This window comes from Myripristis murdjan, chromosome 4, assembly GCF_902150065.1.
Source record: "Myripristis murdjan chromosome 4, fMyrMur1.1, whole genome shotgun sequence".
NCBI lineage: Eukaryota > Metazoa > Chordata > Actinopteri > Holocentriformes > Holocentridae > Myripristis > Myripristis murdjan.
Genome location: NC_043983.1, coordinates 3,924,522 through 3,950,897, shown reverse-complemented (window position 1 = coordinate 3,950,897; position 26,376 = coordinate 3,924,522). Strand labels below are relative to the sequence as shown.

At 41.1% G+C, this 26,376-nt stretch overlaps 1 protein-coding gene across 1 annotated transcript; it reads left to right on the top strand.

Annotated features, from left to right (window-relative positions):
* The first annotated feature begins 1,038 nt into the window (after positions 1 to 1,038).
* Positions 1,039 to 25,419, top strand: LOC115357657 (low-density lipoprotein receptor-related protein 8-like). The gene is made up of 15 exons (XM_030049252.1): positions 1,039 to 1,196; positions 2,678 to 2,812; positions 4,537 to 4,653; positions 6,867 to 7,238; positions 10,451 to 10,570; positions 12,521 to 12,646; positions 13,630 to 13,801; positions 16,308 to 16,523; positions 16,716 to 16,834; positions 17,334 to 17,473; positions 18,863 to 19,004; positions 20,006 to 20,125; positions 20,359 to 20,436; positions 21,543 to 21,700; positions 23,649 to 25,419. The coding sequence occupies exons 1-15, from the start codon at positions 1,136 to 1,138 to the stop codon at positions 23,682 to 23,684; spliced, it is 2,112 nt and encodes a 703-aa protein (XP_029905112.1). The 5' UTR covers positions 1,039 to 1,135; the 3' UTR covers positions 23,685 to 25,419.
* The last annotated feature ends 957 nt before the right edge of the window (positions 25,420 to 26,376 follow it).

Here is a 26,376-nt window from a genome sequence, read left to right as displayed (position 1 = left end):
ATGAAACAGCAGGTAAACCCAGGTGTTACTAATGACATTAATGAAGGGTGTGGTCCATAGACCTGCATGCAACTGAACCTTTATGAGTGGTAATAGTAGCACCTGGGTTTCTTGCTGCTTCATGTCAGAATGGCTGCTGTGAAAAGGGTCTGTGTAGAAAACCAGCCATATTCAGTGTGCAGGAGCAGAGCTGAAAACACCTGTCAGCGCAGTAGGAAGTGTGTGTGTGGTCAAACCTACACATGCAGCAGCGGTGTGTCCCAGCTGCAAGGTCATGCTGCAGGGGGACTTGGAGCAAATGCACTGATAAGCAGTGTGTTGACTGTCAGCAATGCCATCAGTATGACCAACTTTAGGACAACTTCACTTATGTAATATGTCATGTATATAATGTTACATATTTAGGACCCCATTCCAAAAAAAAAAAAAAAAAAAATCACATGGTCCACATTTCAAGGTCATGGCAGCTTATTTATAGTAATCACGTGGGCACTACTAAGTATTGATTTCTTATATGAAGAGTTCATTTGCAAAAACATATCTCCATTTGAATTTATTAAACCTTTTCAAACTTTTGAATTTTACTACAGTTTATATTCATTTCTATTTTTTATATGTTTATTTAGCCTGGCATAATGTTTATTATCCTAAATCATGCTTTGTGTGTGTGTGTGTGTACTCCAAGCAGTATCAGTGAAAAAGGTGTATTCATTTTAAAGATGGCTTTTATCTGTTTTTGCAAATGAACTCTTCATATGTTAATCGCATTTACAGAAGCCTATTAAAAATTTCTAAGAAGAATCGATGATCAATTTAATGAGTCCAATACTCAGTACAAAATTTGATCTTATTATGTTCGAGATATAAATATAAACAAATGATAAAATATCTAAACAAATGACAAAAATGGTAATAAGATAAAGCAGTATGGGAGAAGAGGGCGTCCAAACTGATATCTTATTAAACATCTAGCAGCAGATAAACTCTCTCTCACACACACACACACACACACACACACACACACACACACACACACACACACCTCAGAGCGCATCGCCGCGGCCTGAGCCGACAGAAACAACCATTGCGTCATATTTTCGCGCCGCACGCCATACATCCGTGGAGGGCATCGAGCATGGGACACCTTGGCGACTTTTTCCTCCTGCTTCCCGTGTTGATATGTCATTATAATTGGGGTAAGACGAGCGCCATACTGCACGTGCATGTGTTAGTCCCAGCTGTGGACATGTTGGTGATATTTCATGGTGAAGCGCGCGTGCAGCTTGTCGGTGCGGGGCGCAGCTGGAGCGCCGCGGCTGTCAGGCCGGTTTGAATGAAGTGTGCCCGGCACACCGGGGGAAGCTGGGACCGCTCTGGTCCCTCAGGCCGAATATGCTTTGTTGAACTGAAATGGCTCAGTCTATCACAAGGGGAACAACTCATAACAACAGAAAAGTCATCACCACTCAGCGTCCACTTTATTTAGCTCCACCCGTACAGTCTAATGCACTTCAATGCAACAGCTCTGCCGTTAATTCTACCTTTTAACAAATAGTGTTCATTTGTGTTGACATTGTGGAGAATGTGTACATTTAATTCTGTGTTTATTATTGAGGTTGTAGTTTGCAGAGGTCTTGTACTGGACTACATTATATTGAGAGGTGTTTCCATTTTTTTTGTCCTCCCTATTCTTATTTTGAAAGGGGGACAGAATAGTGGAAACAGCTGTCAGTAAAATGCAGTCCAGTCCAACAGCAGCACTAACTATGAGCTCAGTGCCAAACATAAACGTGAATGAACACCTCTATGTCTGACAACAAGAAGACCTGAGCTTTATAGGCAGCGGGAGAGTCAACTTTAGGGCAGAACAGTTGGACTGGATTGTATTTGAATAAAGTGGCCACTGAGTATTATTGTGGAAAAACCCGCAAATGATGTATTCCACATAAAAATGCTTCTTTCTTTTTATTGGTGAATGATTTCACACTGGTTTTACATTTTAAAATGATTGCTAGTGCAGACAAACAAGTTAGTTGCATGAAAAGGTAACCCATCCCCCAAAAAACTGAAAATTGAAATTTGGAATGTGCTACCTTTTCATATTTTTTTAATGTGTGAAATACAGCTTTCAGAAGTGCAGTGTGACGTAAACCTCACCGCTCTGAGGGCCACAGGGCTTTAGTAAACTCTTGCATTTGCCTCCTCTGAGCATGATGTCATCACTGTGCAGTTTGTGTTAGATGCCAAACAAATGCTTCTTTGATTTTACAGCTAGAGCTAGACTGTAATTTCAAAGGGGGAGGGTGTGCCACTATGTTATGATTTGGTAAAACATGAGGAATGCTTATTAATTTTCAATAATCTTGCCTCATGGGGCTAGCACTGCTCTTCTACCCCACTGTAACCCCAAATACAAGGGCATTTTGCTCATTTTTAATGTTTTTATGGACATGTGATATCAAAGCATTGGAATCCAAGGGACATTTAAAAGTGCTGCATCAGTGCCATCAGTTATCAGAGCTCAGACTATGAATCGTCAAATGCATCCTTTACATCAGCAAACAAAGTGGTGTGCCCTGCCCTATGACACTGCAGTTTGCCTTTAAGGTAATATTAAACTGACAAAAAAAATAGACACCTACCCTGACACAAACATGTGGGTTTTCCTTTGGATCAGGTACTTCAGGCCACTCTCTGCCGGCCTGCAGCGACGAGCTGCAGTTCCAGTGCGCCGGCGGTCAGTGTATCTCAAATCTCAGGGTGTGTGACGGCCAGAGAGACTGTGAGGATGGATCAGATGAGCTCCAGTGTTGTGAGTAGCCTACAGTATGGCCACCATCCATCTTTTCCTCTTGCTTTTCATTGCAATCAAACTCTTAACCTTTGACGCCTAAAACGTCGGGAAGGGAAGGGTAGGGAAGCAAATCCATGGAAGAATCACCTCTCTGATGCTTTAAAACAAATCTTCACTTAGTATTTGCTCCGTTCTTTCCTGTAGTTTGTCCAACTCTGGTGGCACCAAATACCCTGACAGTCAAATTGAGATGATATACCCCCTCAGCACACAGGAGCATGTGCTCTGATTTCTAAGCTGTCAGGAGCAGATGATTCACTAAAACTCTGTCCAGTAAATGAGTAACTTGTGAATTCATGTGAAATGTGTGTACAAATCATACACCAGTGAGACTATGTCAGCTCTTCACTGTGGTTCAGACCAAAGAAAAGCAGCTGTGGGTGTGATTCAGAGGTATTACACTTGTGCATTTTTCATTATTTTTTTTCATTATTATTATTATTATTATTTTTTTCACTCTCAGTTTGTTTCCAGAGTGGGTTTGCTTGTTTGAGTTTAGTTTGTATTGTTTGCAAATGCTTAGTTTTGGTTGAGTTTTTATTAGTGCATTAGTATTAGTTTTGGTTTATTTATTTTTTTATTTTTTTTAATTCTAACATGGGGGGTGTTAGTTGGAAATGGTATTCAGATCCAAACTCAACTCTTTGTGCAGTCATGTGGACATCGCAGTCTCAGCAAACATCAGCACCAACACCTCCTCATGCTGGGTGTGTGAGCACAGTTGACCAAACTGACAAAGCATAAAAACAAAGACATTTTCTGTAGATTTTTATTTTATTTTGGTTGGTTTTATAAGTACACAATATTATTTCAGTTAGTTTAGTTTGGTTTATGTCTAAAGTATAGTTTTCCTTTTTCTTTCAGTTAACGAAAATGTATCTTTCAGACCTAATTTCAGTTTTCAGGTCAGTTTTAGTTATAGCTATAACGAACTATAAGACCTCCACCAGGTGCCTTCACTGATCACCTCACCTTGTATCAGAAAGGAGGAACTAATCAGTGAAATCACCTGGTGGAGGTTTTGGTTGGAATGAAAACCTGCAGCCTCTTGGCCCTCCATGGCACAGGATTGGACACCCCTGGTCCAGATCATGACTTGAATTGGAAGCCCCCTACTGGTTGGGGACCGTCCTGATCGCAGATGATTGGTGGAGAGTTTCTCGATATCCTTCAGTATTGTTTGTGTCATTTTGAAGACAGTGTCACTAACACAATAGGGCTAAAGTCTAAAGTTTCCCGTTTACAGCATCAGTGGACAGATATTATCTCTATGCCCTTTTGCCTGCAGTTGTCACAGCTGTTACATCTGTCTTAAGCAGCACAGCCTGGTTACAAGGGAGATTGAGACAGATCTGTGCCTTGTTCCAGTTGGTGCACTGTTGAACTCTTACCTCGTTCGCTGTAGTGCATTTTAACTCTTTATTTTCTTATCGTACATTGCTGTGTTGCCTTCAGTGTTTGTCTCTATGTAGCTTTCTTTGCTAGTTGATAAACACATTCTGCATCCTAATGGCACTGCCTGTGTTTAAAAAAAAAGTTGAATCAAGTCTATTGAATTATTAAAGTAATATTGAATTAGCCGTGGACTAAGTGTGATGTGCAGCATTTGAAAGTGCTCTGTTTTTTACATTTTTTAAAACAAAGCTGAAACTGCTCTAACTAAGTTTTTGATGTGGTTTCAGTGGCTCCGGCATGCAGGGGGTTTACATGTGAGGATGGCGGCTGCGTAGCCAGGAGCTCGCTCTGCGATGGTGCCCTGGACTGTCTGGACGGCACCGACGAGTCAAATGAAAGCTGCGGTATGAGCCGAGGGCCCAGCCTCTCCCTCCGCCACCATCATTTACAGCCACATTTGGAGCATCTATTTATTGAGCAGTTTGTAATGTAGGATTTTTCAGAAGAATATGGTGCACTGGAGTCCTCAGACATGATAAACCATACACAACATGATAATTTCTTATTACTGATGATGATAATTATAATGGTTTTATTATGTGTTTTGAAAGTTGTCCTGCCTTACAAACATGCATCACAAAACAATATCAGAATAACTAAAAATATGATAAAATATGAATGTACAATAATATTTTTTGACAAATGAACAGATTTGTGAGAATGAAATTGCATACATTGGAAATAGCCAACAATGCAAAAACAGAACATCCTGAGTCATAATTTTTCTAATAACCTTTATCAAAGCCACCCCTTGATTTATCAAAAAAGCATATACAGTGGTCCCTCGTTTATCACGGGAGTTACGTTCTAAAAATAACCTGCAATAGGCGAAATCCGCGAAGTAGTCAGCTTTATTTTTTACAATTATTCTAGATGTTTTAAGGCTGTAAAACCCCTCACTACACACTTTATACACTTTTCTCAGACAGGCATTAACATTTTCTCACTTTTCTCTCTTGTTTAAACACTCTTCAAACCTTCGTAGAAAAATAAGACCAGTATAACGCTGAAAAAAAAAAAAAAAAAAACTATGCAAAATTGCACACAAAAAAATCCGCGAAACTGCAGGGCCGCGAAAGGTGAACCGCGTTATAGCGAGGGAAAACTGTATAAGAACTTTTGCAGTAACGCCTTATCTTACGTATAACTGTGTTAAAGAGTTCACGGGCTCCTGGTGTGATGGTTCATTTCTGCGTGTGTGCTGGACAATGCCGTTTGAGATTTTTCTCCCACAATCTAATGTAGGTCAGCAGGGACTCTGGTACTGAATTCCAGAGGGATTTTGTGCAGCTTGAGAAGTGAAGGTGGCCGCTTTGAATTCTGTCCAGGAAAATGAACAAGACACACTTTCTCCTCTCTCCGCAGCAGAGGACTTTAGCAAAGCAGTAGAAGACTGTGTTTGTGCTGGGCAGCTTCCAGGTGTGAGAGTGAGGAACAGTATGAATGTGAAGCGGGGTGATGCTGGAAAAGAGCATTTGCACTCTGCAAATAAAAGTTAAAAAAGTTGGTGAATAAGCAAAATGCCCTCCTCTCAGAAGTGCTAGGTTCACCAGTCACCTCTGCAGCATTATAACTAGGCTTCAGCTAGTGTAGCCTTTTGATGACTTAAAGGGATACTTCACCCACTTTGAAAAATGTGATATTATTTCTCTTCCCCCTTTACTATTCTGTAGGACAGTGGTGGTGCTATCTGCCTCTCATTGTTACTGAGTGCTGGATGCTGGCTGGATGCTCCAAATGCTAACTGTTAGCCTCCTGCCATTGAGGAGAACTTCCCCCCAGCTAACATTCTGAAAAATGACCACCTTAATCCACTCAAAGAAGGTTTAACATCACTTCACAAGAGCCACTTTGAGAAACTAAAATGCACATATGACTACCAAATACACATAGATGATGGTTTTGCTCAAATTAATAATTAATAACCTCCTCACTTCCTGTATCACTCCACACCAGAGGAGCAGCAGCAGCCACAGAGATGGAAATAGATTTCTTGGGTTGGTTTTCGTTTGTCTTCCTCTTCGAATATATGCATTATGCACTGTTGCATAACAAAGTAACAACTTTCTCAGAAATACTTAAATTAATTTTAGATCTTAGAAATTCTGAGTGTTTTCTCAGAATATTTTCCCCCATCTACCAGCTCCTTAATTTGTTTTACCCCAACAATGGCACTAATATGTCATCATAAAAATGTAACATCCTTCAAAGAAAAGTTATGAAAAGTAAAAAGAGAAGAAAAGTTACAGAAAGAAAAAAATGAAAGTTTTGGAAAGGTTCCTGGGAGAATGTGAAGGTCTTTTTCTTGATAAGTAAACTCTTACATTAGCAGATCCAGATGTTCCCCTCCAGTGTTATGATTAACTTTACATAATTCAGGTCACCACTTTTTCCTTGTTCTCAGGCTATGCTCTGACATTGAGAGGTGTCATTTTCATGTATTGTTTTCATAATGTGTGTTATGAAACCCATCGTAAGACTATCGGGGATTAGAGGCCAAACAAATGAACCTGATTTGACTGTTTGTGTGACCCTGGTTATAACTGTGTCTTCCCAGGTGTCCTGTGGTGTAAGAAGGATGAATTTTCCTGCCACACCAGACGGTGCATATCTCTGCGGTTCCGCTGTGACGGCAAAGACGACTGCGGCGACGGCAGTGATGAGCTCTCCTGTCAGAACTGCAGCGCCGGCTCATTCTCCTGCGGGCCGTCCGCTGCCTGCTTGCCCATGAGCAAGCTGTGCGATGGGCGGACGGACTGCCCGGATGGGCGGGACGAGGGTGGAGATCTGTGTCAAATGGCCCAGCCCCGGACTCCCCCCGCATGCACCGTGTCTGAGTTCCAGTGTGGCGATGGACACTGCGTTCCCCAAACCTGGAGGTGTGACCACTCGCCCGACTGCTCTGACGGCAGCGATGAGGACAACTGTGGTGAGTTTCAGTGGGGAGGGTCCAGTGATATGCTAGAGCTGTATGATAAATTAAAAAAAAAAAACACTGAAATTACAATGTGATAAGTGGAAAGTTGAATTTCCTGAAGAAAAAGCAGATGATTGGTCATGGTGACTATTGTTTGCAAGCTAATATTAGGGTGTTAATATGTGGTTGCTAGGGTATTCAAGGTAGTTGTTAGGGTGTTGGTAGGTGGATACAGACCCACTAAACCCTCACTTGACAGTTCCAATTGAATCCACTGGGTGGCGCTGTAGCCTTCCTCCAGTAAGTTGAGCTGGCCTCTCTTCATTAGAGGGATGCAATATAGCTCCTGCTACCTCTGTGCTGGCAGAGTGCATTTTCTCCACAGCAGTGACAAGTTCATTTTTGCTTGTAGGCTGTTGTTTAATTGTTAACCAGCCAAGTAGTATTTTTGTTGCCATCCAAAACACGGCAAACACAGCTTTTATAGCTTCTATGAAGTGAAAGTTTAAATTAAACACACATATTGGTTCCATTGTGTTTGAAAATGAGTGCTCTTTTTTTATCTAACAAAAGTAATTAACTACTAAATTACTCTGAATTCCCACTCCTTGTTGCTATGTGGTTGCTAAAGGTTTTTCTTTTTTTTTAATATGATTTTTGTGGCAGTTCTGCTTAATTTGATAGTGACAGTAGAGGGAGACAGGAAAGGGAGGGGGGAGAGAGGGGATGACATGCAGCAAAGGGCCTGGGCTCAGATTTGACCCCAGGATGCTGTGGTAAAGACTCAGTCATGATAAGTGGTACGTGCTCTGCCAGGTGAGCTACCAGGGCGTTTGTGGTTGTGAAGTTTCGTGAGGCTGTGATTCTCCTAGAGGTCACTATAGGTCATTTTAGACAGTGATGTCAAGTTTGAAAAAATGGTCTGACTCCAGTGAACTGGCTGCTATGGGGGCTAACATCATCACACATTAATCAAATGTGGCTCATTGAATCCACAAGAGTCTCAGCTTTCCAGTCAAAGCCAGTTGATGCAGCTCCAAGACTGTTTAGGCCCCAGTCAGCACAAACACACCATTTTACAACAGGCCACAAGAACACATGGGGACTGCAGGGTTTATGGCCCAAACTGCATGGCATTAGCATGAGGTGGGCATGTCTGCAAAGGGGAGAGCCGTGGCTGCCCAGAGAACCCATTTTCATTCAGAGAGCTGGAGGTCAGAGGTCAAAGGACCCTGCTGGAAATGGCCGTTCCAATTTTACCCTCACCAAAGTTTAACTGAGCTTTTGAGAGATATTTAGCATCTAGCATGGCGTGCTTGATACCAATAGATTCCTTAGGTTGTCTACTTCCATATGTTACCATCTTTACTTTAAATTGATCCAGTAATAAAAACAAATGATTAAAAAAAATGCGATACTTAAATGAATTTATTTTTTTGCCCAACCCTACAAGTTGTTTATGTATTGCTCATGTATGTTGTTTTTATTTAAAAAAAAAAAAAAATCATTTATAAAGGCGGTAATGTATCCCAGAGTTTTCTTTATTGACCAGGTGTGGTCAGTCACTTTACCTTCAAGAGCTTTTGACCCTAAAAGTATTTGTGCAATTTCCCAATGGCTAAAAAAAATTTTGTCAAACAGCCGCTGCTGCGTAGAGTAGGTGAACTATAAGTGAAGTTATGTATCTAAAACTGAGCCAGCTGAATCATCATCCACACCTTATTGCCTCCCTCACACACAGTGACAAAGTATGTCATAAATACTGAACCACATGTATTCCCAATTCAAACCAGAATAATACTTTTCATCAAAAATTGAAGTATGTGCTCATTATTTACTCTCACTATGGGGCATGGATATGATGTGCCTTGCTGAAGTTTTGCTGATAGGCCAGCAGAGGGCGGTAGAGTAGCACTGTGTTCTGCACTGCAGCTTCACAGAAAGCCCCTAGCATCCACGTCCTTGTTGTTGCAACTGTGTAGTTTTTATTATTAAAGGATAAATACATTGAATGTTGGGTTATGTTGTTCATAATGATTAAATTTATACACCTTTGTTAATCATTAAAGCTATTAGTCCCGTTGTAATTGTTGTTGTTAATTGTTATTTTAAACAGCCTGTGTTATGGTCGTTTTGTGCTATGAATCAGCAAAAATAGCTCAAGTCCCTTCACATGTCACAAAGGTTTCAGAGAACACATCCACTGGATTCCAGTGTCTACATGATGAGTGGCCCAAACCAACACATGCAGTATGTAAACAACCCTAAATGCATTAATAAACTCTAGGAATAAAAGACCCTTTGGAGTGGTAAAACAAATAGTTTTTTTTTTTTTCGAATTCATTTTTATTACTGAATCCATTTAAGGTAAAGATGTTGGTGTCATCATCAAATCATGTGAAACTAGACGACCAAAGAAAACTGTTGGCACCAAGCACACCATGGTAGGTTGACACGAAGGGGTCAAAATCTTGCTCCAAAATGAGGCTAATTATGGACGCGGGTAAATCTGGCATGGCCATTTTTTCCATGTAGTGTTTAGTGAAACAGTCACCTAAGCTCCCGATTGCATGTTTCATTTCTTTATGGCTTGCTGTCTGCTGGAGAAAGCTGTTTGCAGTAATGAAGAATTAGCTACTAAAGTGGGCGCTGAGTGTATGAATACATGCATGACAAAGGGAAGGAAGGGCTTACATCTGCTTCAAGAACATTTTTAATACTCTAAAGCACACATGTCAGAGATCCATTTAATTTTACTAACCCTTTTAGGGCTTTTAAAGTGCCCTATGACTGATGTTTGATAAGGGTGACTGACTTTATTGTGTTTGTTCTGTTGTGGTCATAAAGATCCTCTCCGCTTCTTTTTTTTTTTCCATAGATTGTAACAAGAGAAATGGAAGCAAGAGGAAGGAAGCAAGATGCAAAATATCATTTTTGGCCTTATCACCTGTGTTACTGTCAAATTTGCATCCTAACAGCTTTCAGTCTCTACTTTCATGATGCTTGTCAGTGACATTTAGTTATTTAGGCAAATAGTACAGGGCTGGCCAGTTGGCACACCATGCTGTTTTGATGAGCACGGCAAGCTTTCCAATAACCTCAGCGTCTCTTAGAGTAAACACCACTCTGTGCTCTAACAAAGCATCTTCACATTTGTCAATCTGATAAACGTCCCGGATATTTGCAGTTTAACCCCAGTGACGGTGTATTGTTTGCCGTTGCAGAGCAGAACGAGTGTCTGGTGAACAACGGAGGCTGCTCCCACCTGTGTGTGGACCAGCCACTGGGGTTCCTGTGCGACTGCCCCAGCAACATGAGGCTGGTCATGGACTCTCAATGTGAGGGTGAGTGGCAGCCTGACGCCGTCCACACTGGACCTCTTCCATAACCCAAAGACCCCCCCTTGCAGCTGGTGTTAACTTGTGTCTCGTATCCACATTGTCACTAAACATGGGTAAGAGCAAACATTTCCACGTGGTATCAGTGTTCGTCCTGTGTGTCAGCAGTGAGATCCCACTGCCATCTGATCGCAGTACACCACACACATCGCACCCTTTGGCCAGGGTGGGGTGGGGGCTTATGGATGAATGTCCTTCCTTGTAGTATGAGCAGCAGCTCTGTATCCAGTGGGAACTAACTGCCTGCTGGTTACCAGGGAAACATGTCAGCCTTTGTGATGGGATTGCTCTCTGACAGAGCATGGCTAACGTAACCTGAGAGATTCTTCCTGGTCAATTTAATAATTAACACATGGACCTCGCAGACCTCAAACAGAGACAGGTGTGTGTGTTTGTGTGTGTGTGGCAGCAGGGAGGAGTGTTACAACTGTGAATGTCATAGATAGATAGATAGATAGATACTTTATTCATCCCGAAGGAAATTCACAGTTTTCAGCAGTATCCACAGAGTACAAGATTAAGTAAATCAAAAATAAAGAATAAGTAAATAATAAATAAAGAATAAAAGATGACCCTGGAGATCTAAAGATCTAAGTACCAATGTGCAAAAAAAAAAAAACCAATGTGCAAAAAAAACAATAAAACCAGTGTGCATCGATGTATACAATGTGCATAGATGAGGGCAATGGGGGGGCAGCAGGGGTCATAGCTTCCACCAACGTTATAAACCATTGATGTAAATGGATGCAACATGTGCACTGTGTATTACATTAATGGTTCTTATTACATTAATAGGATGATTGAACATTTCAGTTTTCAGAAATGTAATAACTGAAATCATGATAACAATTACATTTCAATACATAACTGTTATCCAGTCCCAGATTTGCATGAAAGAGGTGTTTGGTGATCATTGAAAAAGGTTTAAATTGTGAATAGGAAGGGCTTAAGCCTTACTCAGGTATTCACAAAAGGCTTTTTTTTTTTTTTTTTTTTTAAAAGCACGTATTTATTATGAACAAATACATTATATAGTCACTTTCACCATATTTTTTAAAGGTTAAATTAGCTTCCACTGCAAGCACTGGGATACTTGGATTGGAAAGCTGTTTTCAGTCTGTCTATGTATCGGTCTCTGTCAAACAAACCATAAATTGATAACTAAATAATAAACAATAATGGCATTATATATTTGTAGAAATGAAATTGTTCCAGTCTGCCACAGTTAATTAATGGGAAACCCTGGATGTGGATTGAAGGCCGAAGTGCATTTCCACTTCAGGGACCAGATGCACTAAAAACTAAAACTTATCAGTGCATCTGAACAATGTTTTCCTGGAAGATTCTGCCTCTCACCTGACATTCCATCTCCACCTCATCATGTCACACTCTAGGTAAACATGTGTATGTGGTTTTTTGTGTGTCATTGTGGTCACAGCGTGTCCTTGAACCACCTCAGGAGGAGGTTTGGCCAATCCAATCACAATCCGTCCTCACTGTGTCTTGGGTTCTTTTACACCCGTATTTATGAGGTCAGGCGCTGTCTGATTGCCACCTGATTACCCATGATGCAGGTGAATTCCAGGAGTAAACTAAAAGTACCAGTCTAGAAAACCAAAAAAATACTGCGCACAAGCATCATTTTCACCAGTACCCACTAAGTATGATTCATAAGGTCCCATGGTGCAAGTTATCCATAATATATACAGTACGTGGGGAGCTGATTACCAATGAATGATGTCCACTGTCAGCACTGAGTTTGGTTTGATACACAATAGCAGGTTCACAGAGGAAGGAATGACTGAAATGACATTATCCATCAATAAGGAAACGGGTGTGTCCTAAGAGCATCCATGAGTGCATTCTGTCCCGTCACCAAGTTTATTTCTCCTCCAGAAATCGACACATGCCTTGAGAGTGACGTGTGTGATCAGCTCTGTGTGCACCACAGCGGCAGGCTGACCTGCAGCTGCCACGAGGGCTACCAGATGAGCCCGACCTCCAGGGAGTGCAAGGCCAAAGGTGAGCAACACACAGTCCTGCTAACAACCACCAGTGTTTAGGTTTGAATAACACTTTGTATATATACATATTTGTATATATAGCTATGTCTGTCTATCTGTGTGTGTGTGTGTGTGTGTGTGTGTGTGTGTGTGTGTACGTGCGTGTGTATATGTGCATATATATATACATATACGTGTGTGTGTGTGTGTGTATGAATTAGTTAAGGAAAAGCATCAAATATTCATCTCTTAATTGCCCAAAGCATCATTTTCTGTATTATGTTCTGTAATAAAAACAAAAATAGCCCATATCAGTTAAAATATACATTAATACTGATATGATACTGATATATCAGCGATAGGCAAATGATAATATCAGCTTACCGATATATTGGTCAGGCACTATTAATAATTATAATTGTAATTATTATGATTAATAGTCAGACTTGAATTTGAGCCTACATCTTTCAGGCATAGGCAGGATGTCTTAATAAGAAAAAAAAAAAAAAAGCAAAAATGAGGAGTAGCCAGCATTCTCAAATTCTGAGTTGTCTATGTTCTTCAGGAGTCACAGTGGACCTGTGTGAGCCGCACAGCAGATGTTGACGAGGGCGTTGCCACTGAAACATGCTTTGAGACTTCTGTATGAAGGCATATCCAATTCATATTTTATGAGTGCTGGCTATTCTTTCACTTTTTGCATAGCAGTAAGAACCTTTAAAATTTGTTTGGCCAGGTTGTAAAAAAAAAACCCCAACAACCTATAAAATCATGCCAGCTCCTGTCCATATCATCCGTTTTCCACTGTACAGATGCTTCCCAATAAATGTTTGAAAGCTAGGATTTGTCAAAGTGGTGTTTGGTCACACAGTGCCCTGTCGCCAGCTTGCAAGCTGGTGCTTGACACTCTCATAACTATTAATCACAAAGACGTTTCCTCATGGGAGGTCTGTCCTAGACACAGGACCCAGTCACATCCTGGTTATTGGTGTGTGTTCCCAGGAGCTGTGGCCCAGCTGGTTTTCAGCAGCGCTGAAGGCGTGCGGTGGATCAGCATCACCGGCACTGAGTACAGGGAACTTGCCACACGTTTACCAGGACCAGGGCCTGTGGCCGCCTGGGCTGCCAACCGCACACTGTACTGGGCTGGCCAAGGACAAGGCTCCATATATAGGTAAAAGAAGAGTTCTACCAGACCCAGACCAACCAAATGGACACTCGCTTGCTCCTGCTAAAGGTTCACTGTGCAGTTTGCACGCTGCTCGCTCAGTGCTTACAAAAATACTGGCTAGTCAGTCCCCTGAGGTCCATTAGGCGATGTTTTATTCAAAAGAGCCAGAGAGGCAAACCAGGTAGAATCTAAACTGGAGTCTCTTCATTCATGATGCTGGCTAGTTTACTTTTGGCATACAATTTTGCCCAGTTCAGATTATTCATCTTATTTGAATGGTTTAAAAAAAAGAGAGGAAATCCAGAGGGAGCTTATAAAAAACAAGCCAGTTAGAATTGGCCACAGTTGTTTTGCCACAACTGGCCCTCATCAAAAATCAACCAGAACCAGGCATTCAGAATCTTAAATTTGCTGTTTTTTTCTTTTCTTTTCTTTTCTTTTCTTTTCTTTTTTTTTTAAAGAATATTAACCTAAAACGCAGCATGCTTTATCAACTTTGGATATCAGTCTGAAAAGCTGGTCAATATAACTGAATTTTATTTAGAATATGGTGGGTCAAAATATGGGGGATGAGGGCGGGGCCAGCAATACTAAATTTTTAAAAATAAAAATTGCCACAAAATAATGCAAATACCACACACACACACACACACACACACTCACATACGCCAACATGTAGAGGAAGGAGGGCTGAGCCGCTTGTTTCTGGTGATATTATATTTCCACCACACAAAGAGGCTTTCGTATTTTGTTTCGTCTGTTTGAATCGCCTATTGTCGCCTTGTCGTGTCGATTTCGTTTCACTTCATCAAAATTTGTCCGGGTAATTTGCTGTCAATGGCGTGCAAATCTCTGGTGTGTGTGTGTGTGTGTTTGTGAGTTTGCATGCATTTCTTTTTGGATGTCTTTGAGGAACAGAAGAAGTGACATTAAGTTAAAACACAGTGCAAACATAACAAGGTTATACCCCCTAACTTGTTATTGACTGGCAATTTTATGAAAAGAAAAGTGCTGACAGCAGCTTCCGTTGTGGTTTTCTTGAGGAACCTCCGTAGCAAACGTAAGGGAAAACATTTCATTATGAAGGAGGCAGGCAGGGACAGGGCTGGCTGTTCCAAGATTAAAGTTGTACATTTTCAAGAAAAAAAATCACTGAATTCATAAATTTATGAGAAAAACGTGGAAATTCTGAGATTAAAGTAGTAAATTTCCAAGAAACAAATTACGAATTTCTGAGAGAAAAAAAATTCTGAGATTAAAGTCGTATGACACATTTCATCCCTTTTTCCCTTTCAACAGCACTGTAGTCTCCTCTCCAGTGTTCAAATCTTATTTTTTTTGAGATAATCCCATTTGTTTCCGACGCTCATCAGCTTTTTTCCAGAACTTTTGTGAATCAAGTGTCATTTTCTCGATCCTAGTGGGCTGATCTGCCTTATTCTGCCTTGTTTCAGCATATTTATGCTTGCTCCTTGAATACACGTTTTGCCAGGAAAAGAATCACAAAGTGCTTTACAGGGCAGAAAGGAGTTAAAAATAGAGGTAAGATTAGGGAGTGTGTTGTGGCCTCCGCCCACTGCCATAGAAGGTGCTGAGCAGGGTTTAGGTGTGATTACCCCTTCTCAAGTAATTTGACCCTCTTCATTGAATTTAAAGACAATCAGTTTTAAGTAGAGGGAAAAAAACATGACTAAATACTGAAAGAAAAAAATACCCGCAAAGGAGGAAAACAGCATAACCAAATGCATAATTATGTCAAATTTGTAAGAAGCCCTGATGCAGAAGTGAGAGCGATTTAAGATGGGAAGATGTGTGAAGGAGAATGATTCAGTCAATCAGTTGGTCAAACTTTATTTATATAGCACTTTTCAGATGAAAATATGTAGTTCCTAGTGCTTTACAAAATATAAGCAGGAGAAAATGAATAGAAACACAATTTTAGAAGACATAAAAATGATAAGTAAGAAGAAGTGAGAAGTAAAGTAAAAACAGATAAATACAATCATATACACGTCATGGCAGTGGCACTCAACACTGTCATTCCTAGTTTTGGATCAAGTGCAGGTTATGGCACTAAAACTATGAATTAAAAATGGGAGGAATGTATTGTTTTGTCTTATCAAATCCCAGTTTACTCTTTTTTAAAATCCTAAACGGCCCAGGAACAATAAGTCTAGTATCCATGTGAAATCTGCTCCCGTCAGGTGTCCAGTCAGTTGACATTCTTTCCAGCCTTGCTTTGTGACTCATACTTGATAGTCTCATGCTCTCAGTGTCAACATGTATTCAGTGTGTGTCTTGTTTCTTTTTCAAGCTCTTCTTGGATGGAGCCCTTAGTTGCTTCTTGCAGTCATATTAGAAACTTGTAATTAATCTAATGTAACCCTTTGATATAGCGCTGTCTGTGAGGAATGATCTGGAGCAGTTGCATGGAGAGGGTCTTGTTGAACTGGATGGATCGGGTGGGACAGGACTTGGGATGAAAGGCTCACACCTGGATGTTTTCCAGGGTCTCTTTGGATGGGAAGCCCCAGGAGCCTGTGTTGGTGCTGAAAGGTCAAGGCTCAGTGTCAGGCCTGGCAGTGGACTGGATCCACCATCTTCTCTACTGGACTGATGAGGAGAGCGGCTCCGTCAACATGGGCCGGCTGAGCGGCTTGGCACAGTGGCCCCTCATCAGAGGACTGGACAAGCCCACTGCGGTGGCTGTGGATCCCCTGCAGGGGTAGGTAGGATCAGACACTCATGTGTAGCCATCACAAATTCAGGTGACAAGAACAAGTACGGCTGGGCTGAGCGTCTTGCTGAATTCCCTTCAGCAGGACGTTTGGTTGGTGATGGACACACTGGCTGCTGCAGGGCTCAGACTCTTTTTTTTTTTTTTTTTTTTTTCTAATTGTTGCTGCTGTTTTCCCAGACTTCTCTTCTGGGCAGAGAGTGGCAGCTCCCCAAAGATCGAGAGGGCAGGCTTGGACGGCCAGGACAGGATGGCACTGGTCACAACCTCAATACGCAGGCCCACTGCCATCTCTCTGGGTAGGGTTATTAGGTTTGAAATTGCCTCAGTGTTGTTATACCAACAGACCATGACTACAATAAACCTGCACCTCCTGGTAGCTTGTGCCTTTTATTTTTATTTATTGCCTGTATGATAATGTTTTGCATAAAGGTAAAATGTAAATAATGATAAAATTCCTGTCATACCCAAAAAGCTGTAGATGCTGATAAAGAGGTCTGTCTGAATTGTCTGTGTCCTGTGCTAGTCCTAGTCCTATGCTAAGTATACATTCATAATGCAGTCATTTTTCAGAGTTCATAAGATGCTGTAGCTGGATGGATCAGAGAAGTGGAGACGGAAACGTTCCACAGATTCTGTGAGAGTTACAAGAATGTCTGTTTTCTTCCTCGAGAATTTCACCCTCTGCCACTCTAAAGCCGGCCCAAGAGCACTACAATGAAGATGGAACAATTTCAAAATAAGAGCAGCAGTCTCTAGTTCATTGGATTGCTTTCATCTTTTTTTTTTTTTTTGTAGATGTGCCTCGTCGGCTACTGTACTGGGCTGACCAGGGGATGCGGACTATCTCCAGAGTTAGTTTGGAGGGCCGTCACAGGAAAACAGTGGTGGAGTCCAACGGCTATCTGGACCGGCCCTTTGGACTGGCTGTATTTGAGGTACCAGCTGTCTCAAGTTCGGGTTTATTTAGAGCCCCGAGTCATTGTTTACAGTCTCAAAGGGCTTATGGGCCCACGCGTTTACAACCAACAAAAGAGATCAACACCCCCTGACTTAATCCTCAAAGCAGGCCAGAAAAAAACTTCCCAAGAAAGCCACAGACGAACCAGAAGCCCCACAGAGAGAGGAGAGCCCACCTCTGGCCAGACTGGTGTGCAGTAGCTGCCGGCCCAGTGACCAAATTACAAAGCAATAATAACGTCATAATGCAAAGGAAACACTAGCAGACAAAATACAGGCAACAAAAGAGGGATTTTATTAGTAGTACTGTTATATATTTGTACAGCACTTAGGGAAGTTTTGGCCAAGAGACTTTGTTAGGATCAGAACTCACTCGGGTTGAGACAAGGAGTGATGACCTCACCTGTCAGATGTATAAAACATACAGTGACTTGCTCTAAAAGGGAGCATTTATTGCACTACAAACTAATGTGATAAATAATATATACAGTTAGAATAAATACTGCATGTATGAATGAATGGAATGATTGAACTTGGAGAGCAGTGCTGCTGAGGCAACTGAGGCCACACAGAGTACACACACACAGCTGGCACATGTGTGTTTTCAGTGATGATCCTTGATCTCTGCTATGCTAAAAAAAAAAAAAAGTAGACTTAAAAAAAAAGCTCTTGAAAAAGTCGTCAAGACAGTCTATGTGGATTTGGAGAAGGTGACTTCACTTAACTTTGATAACTAGGCTTTAACTGTTAGTGGCAAAATTTGTAATGTGTTCTAAAAACAACAAATGAAAAAGAAAAAAGATTCAAATTAATAGCTATTGCAGTGGCAGTGGTAAAACTGATATTTGGCATGCGGCTTTTCTATGCGTCTGTACCGTGTTTTTGCTTCTCTTTCGGTGCGCTTTCAGCTATCAGCAAAATTAAAAAGACAGCACGTGAAATGCCTGAGAAGCGGAGTTTGATTTTGCTCAGGGCACCTAAAAGACAAAGGTTGACACTGGTTAGAGGAATAAGGACATGCATTTTTATTTATGTATGCATTTGCCTGTTTTAGATTTTCATTAAGGACGCCGAAGGAGAGGAAGAAGAGAGAGAGAGAGTCTGGTTCTGGACTGGTTCTTCTTCTTTCCTGTAGAATTAAAAAGTCATGCTTATAACTTGATGCAATTTCATATGAATGTTTCGATTGTGTGTGGGAGTTTGAAGAATTTCAGGTCGTTGAGGCCGGTACCCGGAAGAAAAGACAGTCGCTAATTTTGAAACTGAAAGACATTTTGCTATTACGCAAACTCCTTGTTAAACGTGTGAAGTGATTGTGCGTGCAGTAAAGTGACAGTCCTGCCCCCACCCCCTGTGTTCTGCACCAGGGTTTTGTATACTGGAGTGAAGAAGTCACCCACTCAATCTGCCGTGCCGACAAGCACAACGGCAGCCACTTCCAAGTCCTGCTGAGTGACATCGCCTCTCCGGGTGGCCTGGTGCCTGTTCACCCCGTTCTTCAACCAAATGGTATGACTGATCAACAGAAAATGCACTGTATACCACCATATTACAACATAATGATGTCAGCGGTATTAACTCACAAACTGCTGCGACAACCTATGAGACATGACTCAACATGAGAATGGCTATCATATGCTCCCATCATGATGCTCCAACCCTTATACACTCTAAATAAATAAATAAATACACAAATAGGTGCCTAACCAAAACCTAATATTTATTTCAGATTTATGACTACAACACCTTGACACACAGAGCTGAGCTGCATCTCAGATCAGTCTTCAGGTTCCCAGCATTCAGATGATGGTCACCACTTCTATGTGGCATCTACTGCTGACCTTTATCTCCAATCCCCCCTTTAAGACCACAGGGTATCCGCGGGGTCTTGAAAAGTATTAAAAGGTGATAAATCAGTTTTGGGAAAATTAAGACCCTTAAAAAGTATTAAAAAGTCTTATCACGACTTTATAAAGTCTTAAATTTTGAAAGTATTTTTTTCTGAATTAGCTGTCCAAGAGTTTGAGTCCCAAAAACATCGTAAAAGTGTGTGAATTTATTCATTTTTATTAAAAAACAAAGATGAACAGGTACATAAAAAACTAAGCTATTGTGGGTGCGTTCGTAAATTGTCTCTGAGAGCGCCAGAGCAAGCGGGTGGGTGGAAATTCAGAAGCACAAAGTACGCTCTGTTGTATCATAGCGGTCTATAGTCTTTATCACAAACTAAAACTGTTAAGTTAAAAATATCACTGATGTAAATGGTTACAGCTTGAAGTGGCGGTAAGGTATTAAAAAATATTGAGCAGGTCTTGAAAAAGTCTTAAAAAGGTATTAAAATTAACTTTAAGATTCCTGCATATACCCTGGACCAGAATTTCTGACCCCTACTCTGTTTTGCAACAAAAGCTCCCGATGTGCACCTGTGAGCTTCCTTTAGCAACCTAGCCGTATTGCTGCATGAAGACTTCTCACTCGCAGCGCTGACAACATGTTCTGCTGGTCCACAGGGCCGGCTGTATGTGGAGGTAGCGGGAAGGTGTGCCAGCATGAATGCATCCTTATCTTTGGATCTGAGACACCGCGGTTTACCTGTACGTCCACAGAAACAGGACAGACCAGTGCCGGTGGTGAGTAATGATGAGTGGAGGTTGTTTGACTTGTTGAACACCTCTTTAGATGTTTCATTAGTTTCTTTTTGTCTGATTAGATTTGCTCACATTAGTACTTTTGTTTTCCGTACCTCCTGTTTGGGATAAAGGTTCCAACACCAGGCCTGAATTAGAAGCTAGAGCAGAGAGACAGAATAATGAACGGGTGTTGGTGGATAGGCATTGTATGACCACCTTGTTCTCCATTCCAGAGCTTCCTTCTATATCGCGCACAGTTCCTGGAGTGACTTTATCTGACCCGACTTTTGCTGGAATCCTATCTCTCATTGGTAAGCTTCACGTGCCCCTCGTGTTACCTACAGGATGAAACAGTTTTAGTGACAGGTGACAGTGACAGTCAGTTTTAGTGACAGGTTTGTCTTTTTATGATGTTGTGCCCACTTTGAATCTATTAATAGGCCCATACCAAGTGCCATAAGTGTACTGTTGCAAAACAGTAAGTGCTAAGGAAGAAAATAGTCATGGGGATAGTTTTTGGGGATGCAGAGTTGGCAGGACTTGGGGAAGTGCTGTAACTAAAAAAAATGTAGTTTAGGGGGATTCTAGGGGTGCTGAGTTGATTTTTAAACTGGTCTTAAGTCAGTAGTACCTCAGAAAGTCTCCGAAAGGCTAAGTCAAAGACCCATCACTTGACATATCAGACACAGGCAATTTTTAAGTAGCTGAATATTTTTAACATGTAGGTCAGGTTGTTTGCTTGTTGATACAAAAATGTAGCTGTTAAAAGCAGCATGAGGAGGAGTGGTTGTGATTTGTAAACACAACATTCAAAACTGGTACCCGCAAGAGTCCCAAGCTCCGCAAAACAAGAAAATCCAGGCAGAGGCCAAGGGCTCACACGCTAGAGTACAGACTGGGCTGACCTTGTTTGTTTCGCAAGGTTACATTTACCATCTGAAACAGCCTACGTGTCACGTACCGCCCAGCACTACACAGGAAACTGCCCAGAACAGACAGTAGGTCCATCATTTTTCACTAAAATAACGCCGACGTGACTGAACCTGATCCAAACCCAAATGTAATTCTTTTTGTCCGAACCCAGGCCAACCCATTGGGTCCCGATGGGTCCTGAGTGGTCAGGCCAGGAATCCACATTCTAATACACAGCCAAAAATTCAATTCAATTCACTTTTATTTGTATAGCGTCAAATAATTACAGAAGTTATCTCAAGGTGCTGATGGCTCTGCCTCCAAGTGTACTTTTGGAGACTCTAGGAGCCACAAGTGAGCCTGCATGTTGGGACGCACGACTAGAGGCTCAGAAGTGATGATAGAGAGGGATTGTTTTTGTATGAGTCTATACATTGTTTTTTAGGATAATCCTACTACTTCTACCTTTAGTCTATAGTTTATGTGTACACTGTGTGTGTCCCAGTGTTCCTCAGTGTGCTGCTGCTGGGCATGGCTCTGTGGTGGTGGAGAGATGTGTTCAGGCCCTCCAGGACCCACACCCTGCAGAGCTTCTTCCTCAAAGAGTCCCAGGACCCGCTCATCCAGGGGCCAGCCATGGCTCCTCAGACGTGTCCTGTCAAGGTAAGAAAAACACACAGATAGACACACTGTGTGATTGTGATAATGCAACACTGCCTTCCCCTGAGCGCCTACAAAGACTCTGCTTCTAAAGGCCTAATGGTTCACACTTTCCCCAGCCATGGAACAGGTGTTGTGGGTGTTGCTTTAAAGGGCAGTTCCGCTTAAATTTAGCCTAATTTTCCCACATTTAATTCATTTTTTCATAGTAGTCGGTTTAATCAAAGTGTAATCAAACACTTATTTCTAGACCACCAACAATCTGTAATTCTCCTCCTCAATAGTGTGCAATGGGCCAGCTGTTAAAAAGATCAGTGGATCACTAAAAACGAAGCTTTGTATGTGTAATTAAACACACTGTTTGGTGTTAATTTTGCTCATGTGTAGAATCAGCCCCCTCTGTCAGACACCAGTCAGACACCGCGGCAGAATACCAACGTGATTTTGAAGTTGGAACAGAACATTTGCAGTTTGTATTTATTTGAGCCTGAATATGCAGACGCTCAACTCCAGCAGACAGCAGTGAGCAGAGCAAATTAACAAGTTTTTAGTAAACATTTCATACCTGTTTTATCGAGTGAAGTGTCTAACTCTGCCCCTTTGGCTCCAGGTAGATCACCCCAAACCTTGACATAAAAATATCAAAGTTTCTGTGCCCAATAATCAGATGTTATTGTTAAAGGACCAGAGCACCTCTCTTCTGTTTGGTGTTTGAGCACAAAAGCTTTCCAAAGAGCTGGAGCATGCCAGTGATTGTGCATGTTTAGTGCAATATCTACAAAATGTATAAACGTCACGTTTCTGCAAATCTTTTCTCGAAGCAAGCAGTCGTATTTTAGAAGTCCGATATTATTTTTTCCTCACTTTTGTCCATTCACTGGTTTCCATTCATTCCACTATGATATGAAAATGAACTTCTAGAGACGTTGAACTTTATTCTCACCAGTATTCCATCACTGTAATAAAATCCTCCACGTTAGTTTTCCTAAAAGTAGAACTTTGTAATGTGGCTGTTTCAACCTAAAATTCAAAATGTGAAAATGGTGGGATTTTGATTATATTTTGTGAAATCTTTAGTATGCCCTCATGATTTTCAAAATGGTTTGTATTAGTGGTATGGTCCTTTTTAAAAGTGTTATCACTCTGCCCACTTTTTCATGTTCACACTTCCTCCTGTTCAGTCTGCACCCTTTGTGAGAGAGTTATTCGCAGTTCCCAAAATTACACTTAGCTACCAAAACAAAAAACATACGACGGCACACTGAAATAACTTTCCTGTGACTTACGCCCACTGCTGCCTCAGGTTTGTTCAGCAAAATGATACATATCGGTCACATGACCAGCCATCACAGTTTTCATTTTTTTAAAGTGTGTCAGTGTTTTTGTAAAAAGGTGAATCATATTACAAAGCACATGACATTGCATTTTTCAAAAATAAATAAATAAAAAATAATTTAGACTTAATTAGAAAGCTGACTCCCATCTGCAGCTGGCTAAATAGGATGGATTAAATTTCTTAATAAAGATAGATAATGAGTCCCACTGCTGTCCCTCTACATCACTAAATAAAGAGGGTGCGTGTCAGGGGAACCGGTGGCTCGTCTCTACCTGCAGAGTCAGATAAACATCACCATGTTGACTTCCAGTTCCACCAGAAAGCTGCACCTTCTCCTGGGAATAATTTAATGTGCTTTCCGTGTGCATAGTACTAACCCGAAGATGCAATAGTTGATCAGACAAGAAATTCTGTGTTAGCTTATGGTTGGCCTGGGGGGGGTGATGCATCTTGTGTCTGATTGGTTCCAAGAGTGCCTTGTTCATTCAGAGCGAATGACTTGTTTGTCTTGCTAGAAAGCTTCCTCACTTGCCCTTAAACAACTCTTGAGCAGTCGCCGTCAAGTTTAAAAGCTTATTGTATGTGTTGACTAAGCCATGTGCTCTCCACCTCCAGGACACACTGCTTAAGCTGGACTTGGACCGTGAATGAAGAAGTGTGACACAGATGGTCAGCTGGTTATGCCAAGCCTGGTGCTGCTACCCCCCCCCCCTCCTCCCTCCAGCCTGCCCCGCCCTGCCACCTCCACAGGGCTGACACAATGGCAGGGCTGACATATCACCTGATCCCAATTATATTTAATTGTGGTTGGAATCACTCCAGGAATAACAAAGTATTAAATTTCTGGGTACATTTACGGGAAAGTGTGTGGCATATGTTACAATAGTTTGTTTGGTATGTTCATTTCCTTGTTTTACAGTAATGAAGTTAGAGAACATTGCTGTCAGCCCTGGTGGCTCGATTAGATTTACTTCTATGTTGTTGGTAATGAACATTGTCCAGTTTCATTCTGCAACGTATCTCGTTTTGAACATTACTTCACCCTGTTTCCTGTCATTGTACCCATCATGTCACCTGTTGTGTCACGCATTTTGATGCATTCAGATTTTTTATTTTATTGTTGTATGCACTTAATCTACAACTCTCTGAAGGTTGGAGCTAATTCTAATTCCCAGAATTTTATCTTTGTAATATTGTGATTGGTCTTTTTCCCCCTTCACAAAACAGTCATTTCATGAAATAGTTCAGGTTATTTTTGGAACCCCCCCAGCAACAGAGCTATTTTTTTTAGCTTGTAGAATTATGTTTAGAAAGATGCATTACTGCATGTATGCTGCCTGTTGCTAAATTGGCCAATCTAGAGTCTGGTCTGGGGTCACATGGTCAGCAGGTGAGCTATTCGTAACAGATGCTCAGATAGAGACAAAACTGTTGAAGCTTCATACCTTCAAGTTACAGTGTCTTTTGTGAGCTGTGCAAATTCAGTGTGAAGTGGATGTTTGAACCTCAGCTGAGGAGCAGGACACTAACATTGCCATGGTTAAGGCTTTGATTTTTCACTGTAGCCATCCAGGTTAAGAATGTATGCATTATGGTAATATGAGGTAGTTTAAAATCATCCATCAAATGATTGATGCTATGGTATGGATGCTGCTGTTGTTAGTACGGCTTTGTACTGAGCACTTAGTGAATTTGCTGCTGCTCCTCTGCTGGATCCCCAACAGCAAGCACGCTTTTGTTCAAATCAAATTTTTACTCTCTTTTCACTTGCTGGAACTTAGGAATAATATGTCCCAAGTTGCTAAAGAGACATTTGCATAATTTGTCTATACTATTTGATGTTGAAGAAAGAGGTACTTTGAGTACTAATGCCAGATGATGGTGAAAGAGGAATGCAGGAGGGCAGGCATCCTCAATGACTTCTGTGGAATAGTAAGCAGCAAGCGGTTTGTCTGGTTCCATATCTGGCAGTCAGGTTTTGTTAAGTGTTATCGCTACAATGGAAAGCGTGGTTTATGGTGTAGAATTGCCATAAGGATGCTTTGTTGAATTTTTACTGAGAAAACACAGTTGTTGTTTTGAATGATTGGATGACGTGCCTTCACTGACAAGGAAAACTCTGCCTTTGTGCTTTATTACTGTAGGTTTTGTGTACATAGTTTGATTTCAGTCTTTCTTTTGTCCAGATATTCAAGAGATATATGGTGTACTGAAGCAGCATCATTTGTGGAGTATTTATTTCTGAAGAGGGGTTTTATTTATTTTTGGGTACGATTACGGTTATTACAGCCCTGAGTGCTGGGGAAAAAACTCTTGAACCTGTACACATTGTCACTGATGCTTCATGAAAATGAATAAAGTAAAATTTTATGTTTCCAAAGCTCTATGTCCTATTCATTGTCCTCTTTGTTGCCTTTCACAGAGAAATTAAGTGAATATTTTTCCATGATGATACTGTTAATTTAGGATTTAATTTCCACCACTAACAAAAGGTCCTGAATATCATGGTGTGCATGTGGCCTGGTGGCAGAACAGAAGTAAGTTAGTGTGAGAAGATAACACTGAGTCAAGCTGCTGAGGATCGTCTTTTGAATGATTTATTTCTCTCCATTTTATTGCTACACTGGCCAAAGTGGGATTATTACCTGTCATTAATGAATTTACATTGTAAGTGATATCAGATGTTGTCTAAGAGAAGCCAAACACATTGCTCCCTCATTTACTGTACGCTTCCTATCCGCCTCTGCTATGGAGGCAGCAGTTCATTAGCTACGTGGATCATGTTCATCAAAGTTCTTTTTCATGGCAGCATCATACTCTTTCTGAAACACCACCACCACTCTGATTTTATTTACAGAGTTTTCTTGAACAAAGTTTTTACCTCCATGAAATCAACTGTGTGAGGTTGTGATGCATGTAATATGCAACAACTAAGGTTTTACATTCTATTTTGAGGCTGAAAAAGATTTTGTTCGTACTGTTTATAATCACTTTAGACCGATAAATTGACAGATGCCTGATCTCTGGGTTAAAATGTTTCAAATGCTTATTTTTTTTTATCAACAAGTCACACTTTAAAAATATGTTCCATTTAATACAAATTTTCCGAGGGCATAGAAAGAACATGAAGTTCAAACTGTTCATTGTTAGTGAGCTACAGTTGCTCTGCAAGTGCTTTTACATTGTGAATGGAATTTCTCTGTTCAGTGATTCATTTTTGCATAACCACTTCTACTGACATTCAACCTCAGTTCTGTGCAGCTTTTTTTTTTTTTCAGTTCTGTAGTCGAACCATTCAGTGGAAATCATGACCTGGGTTTACCTTACCATTTGGAATCTTCCA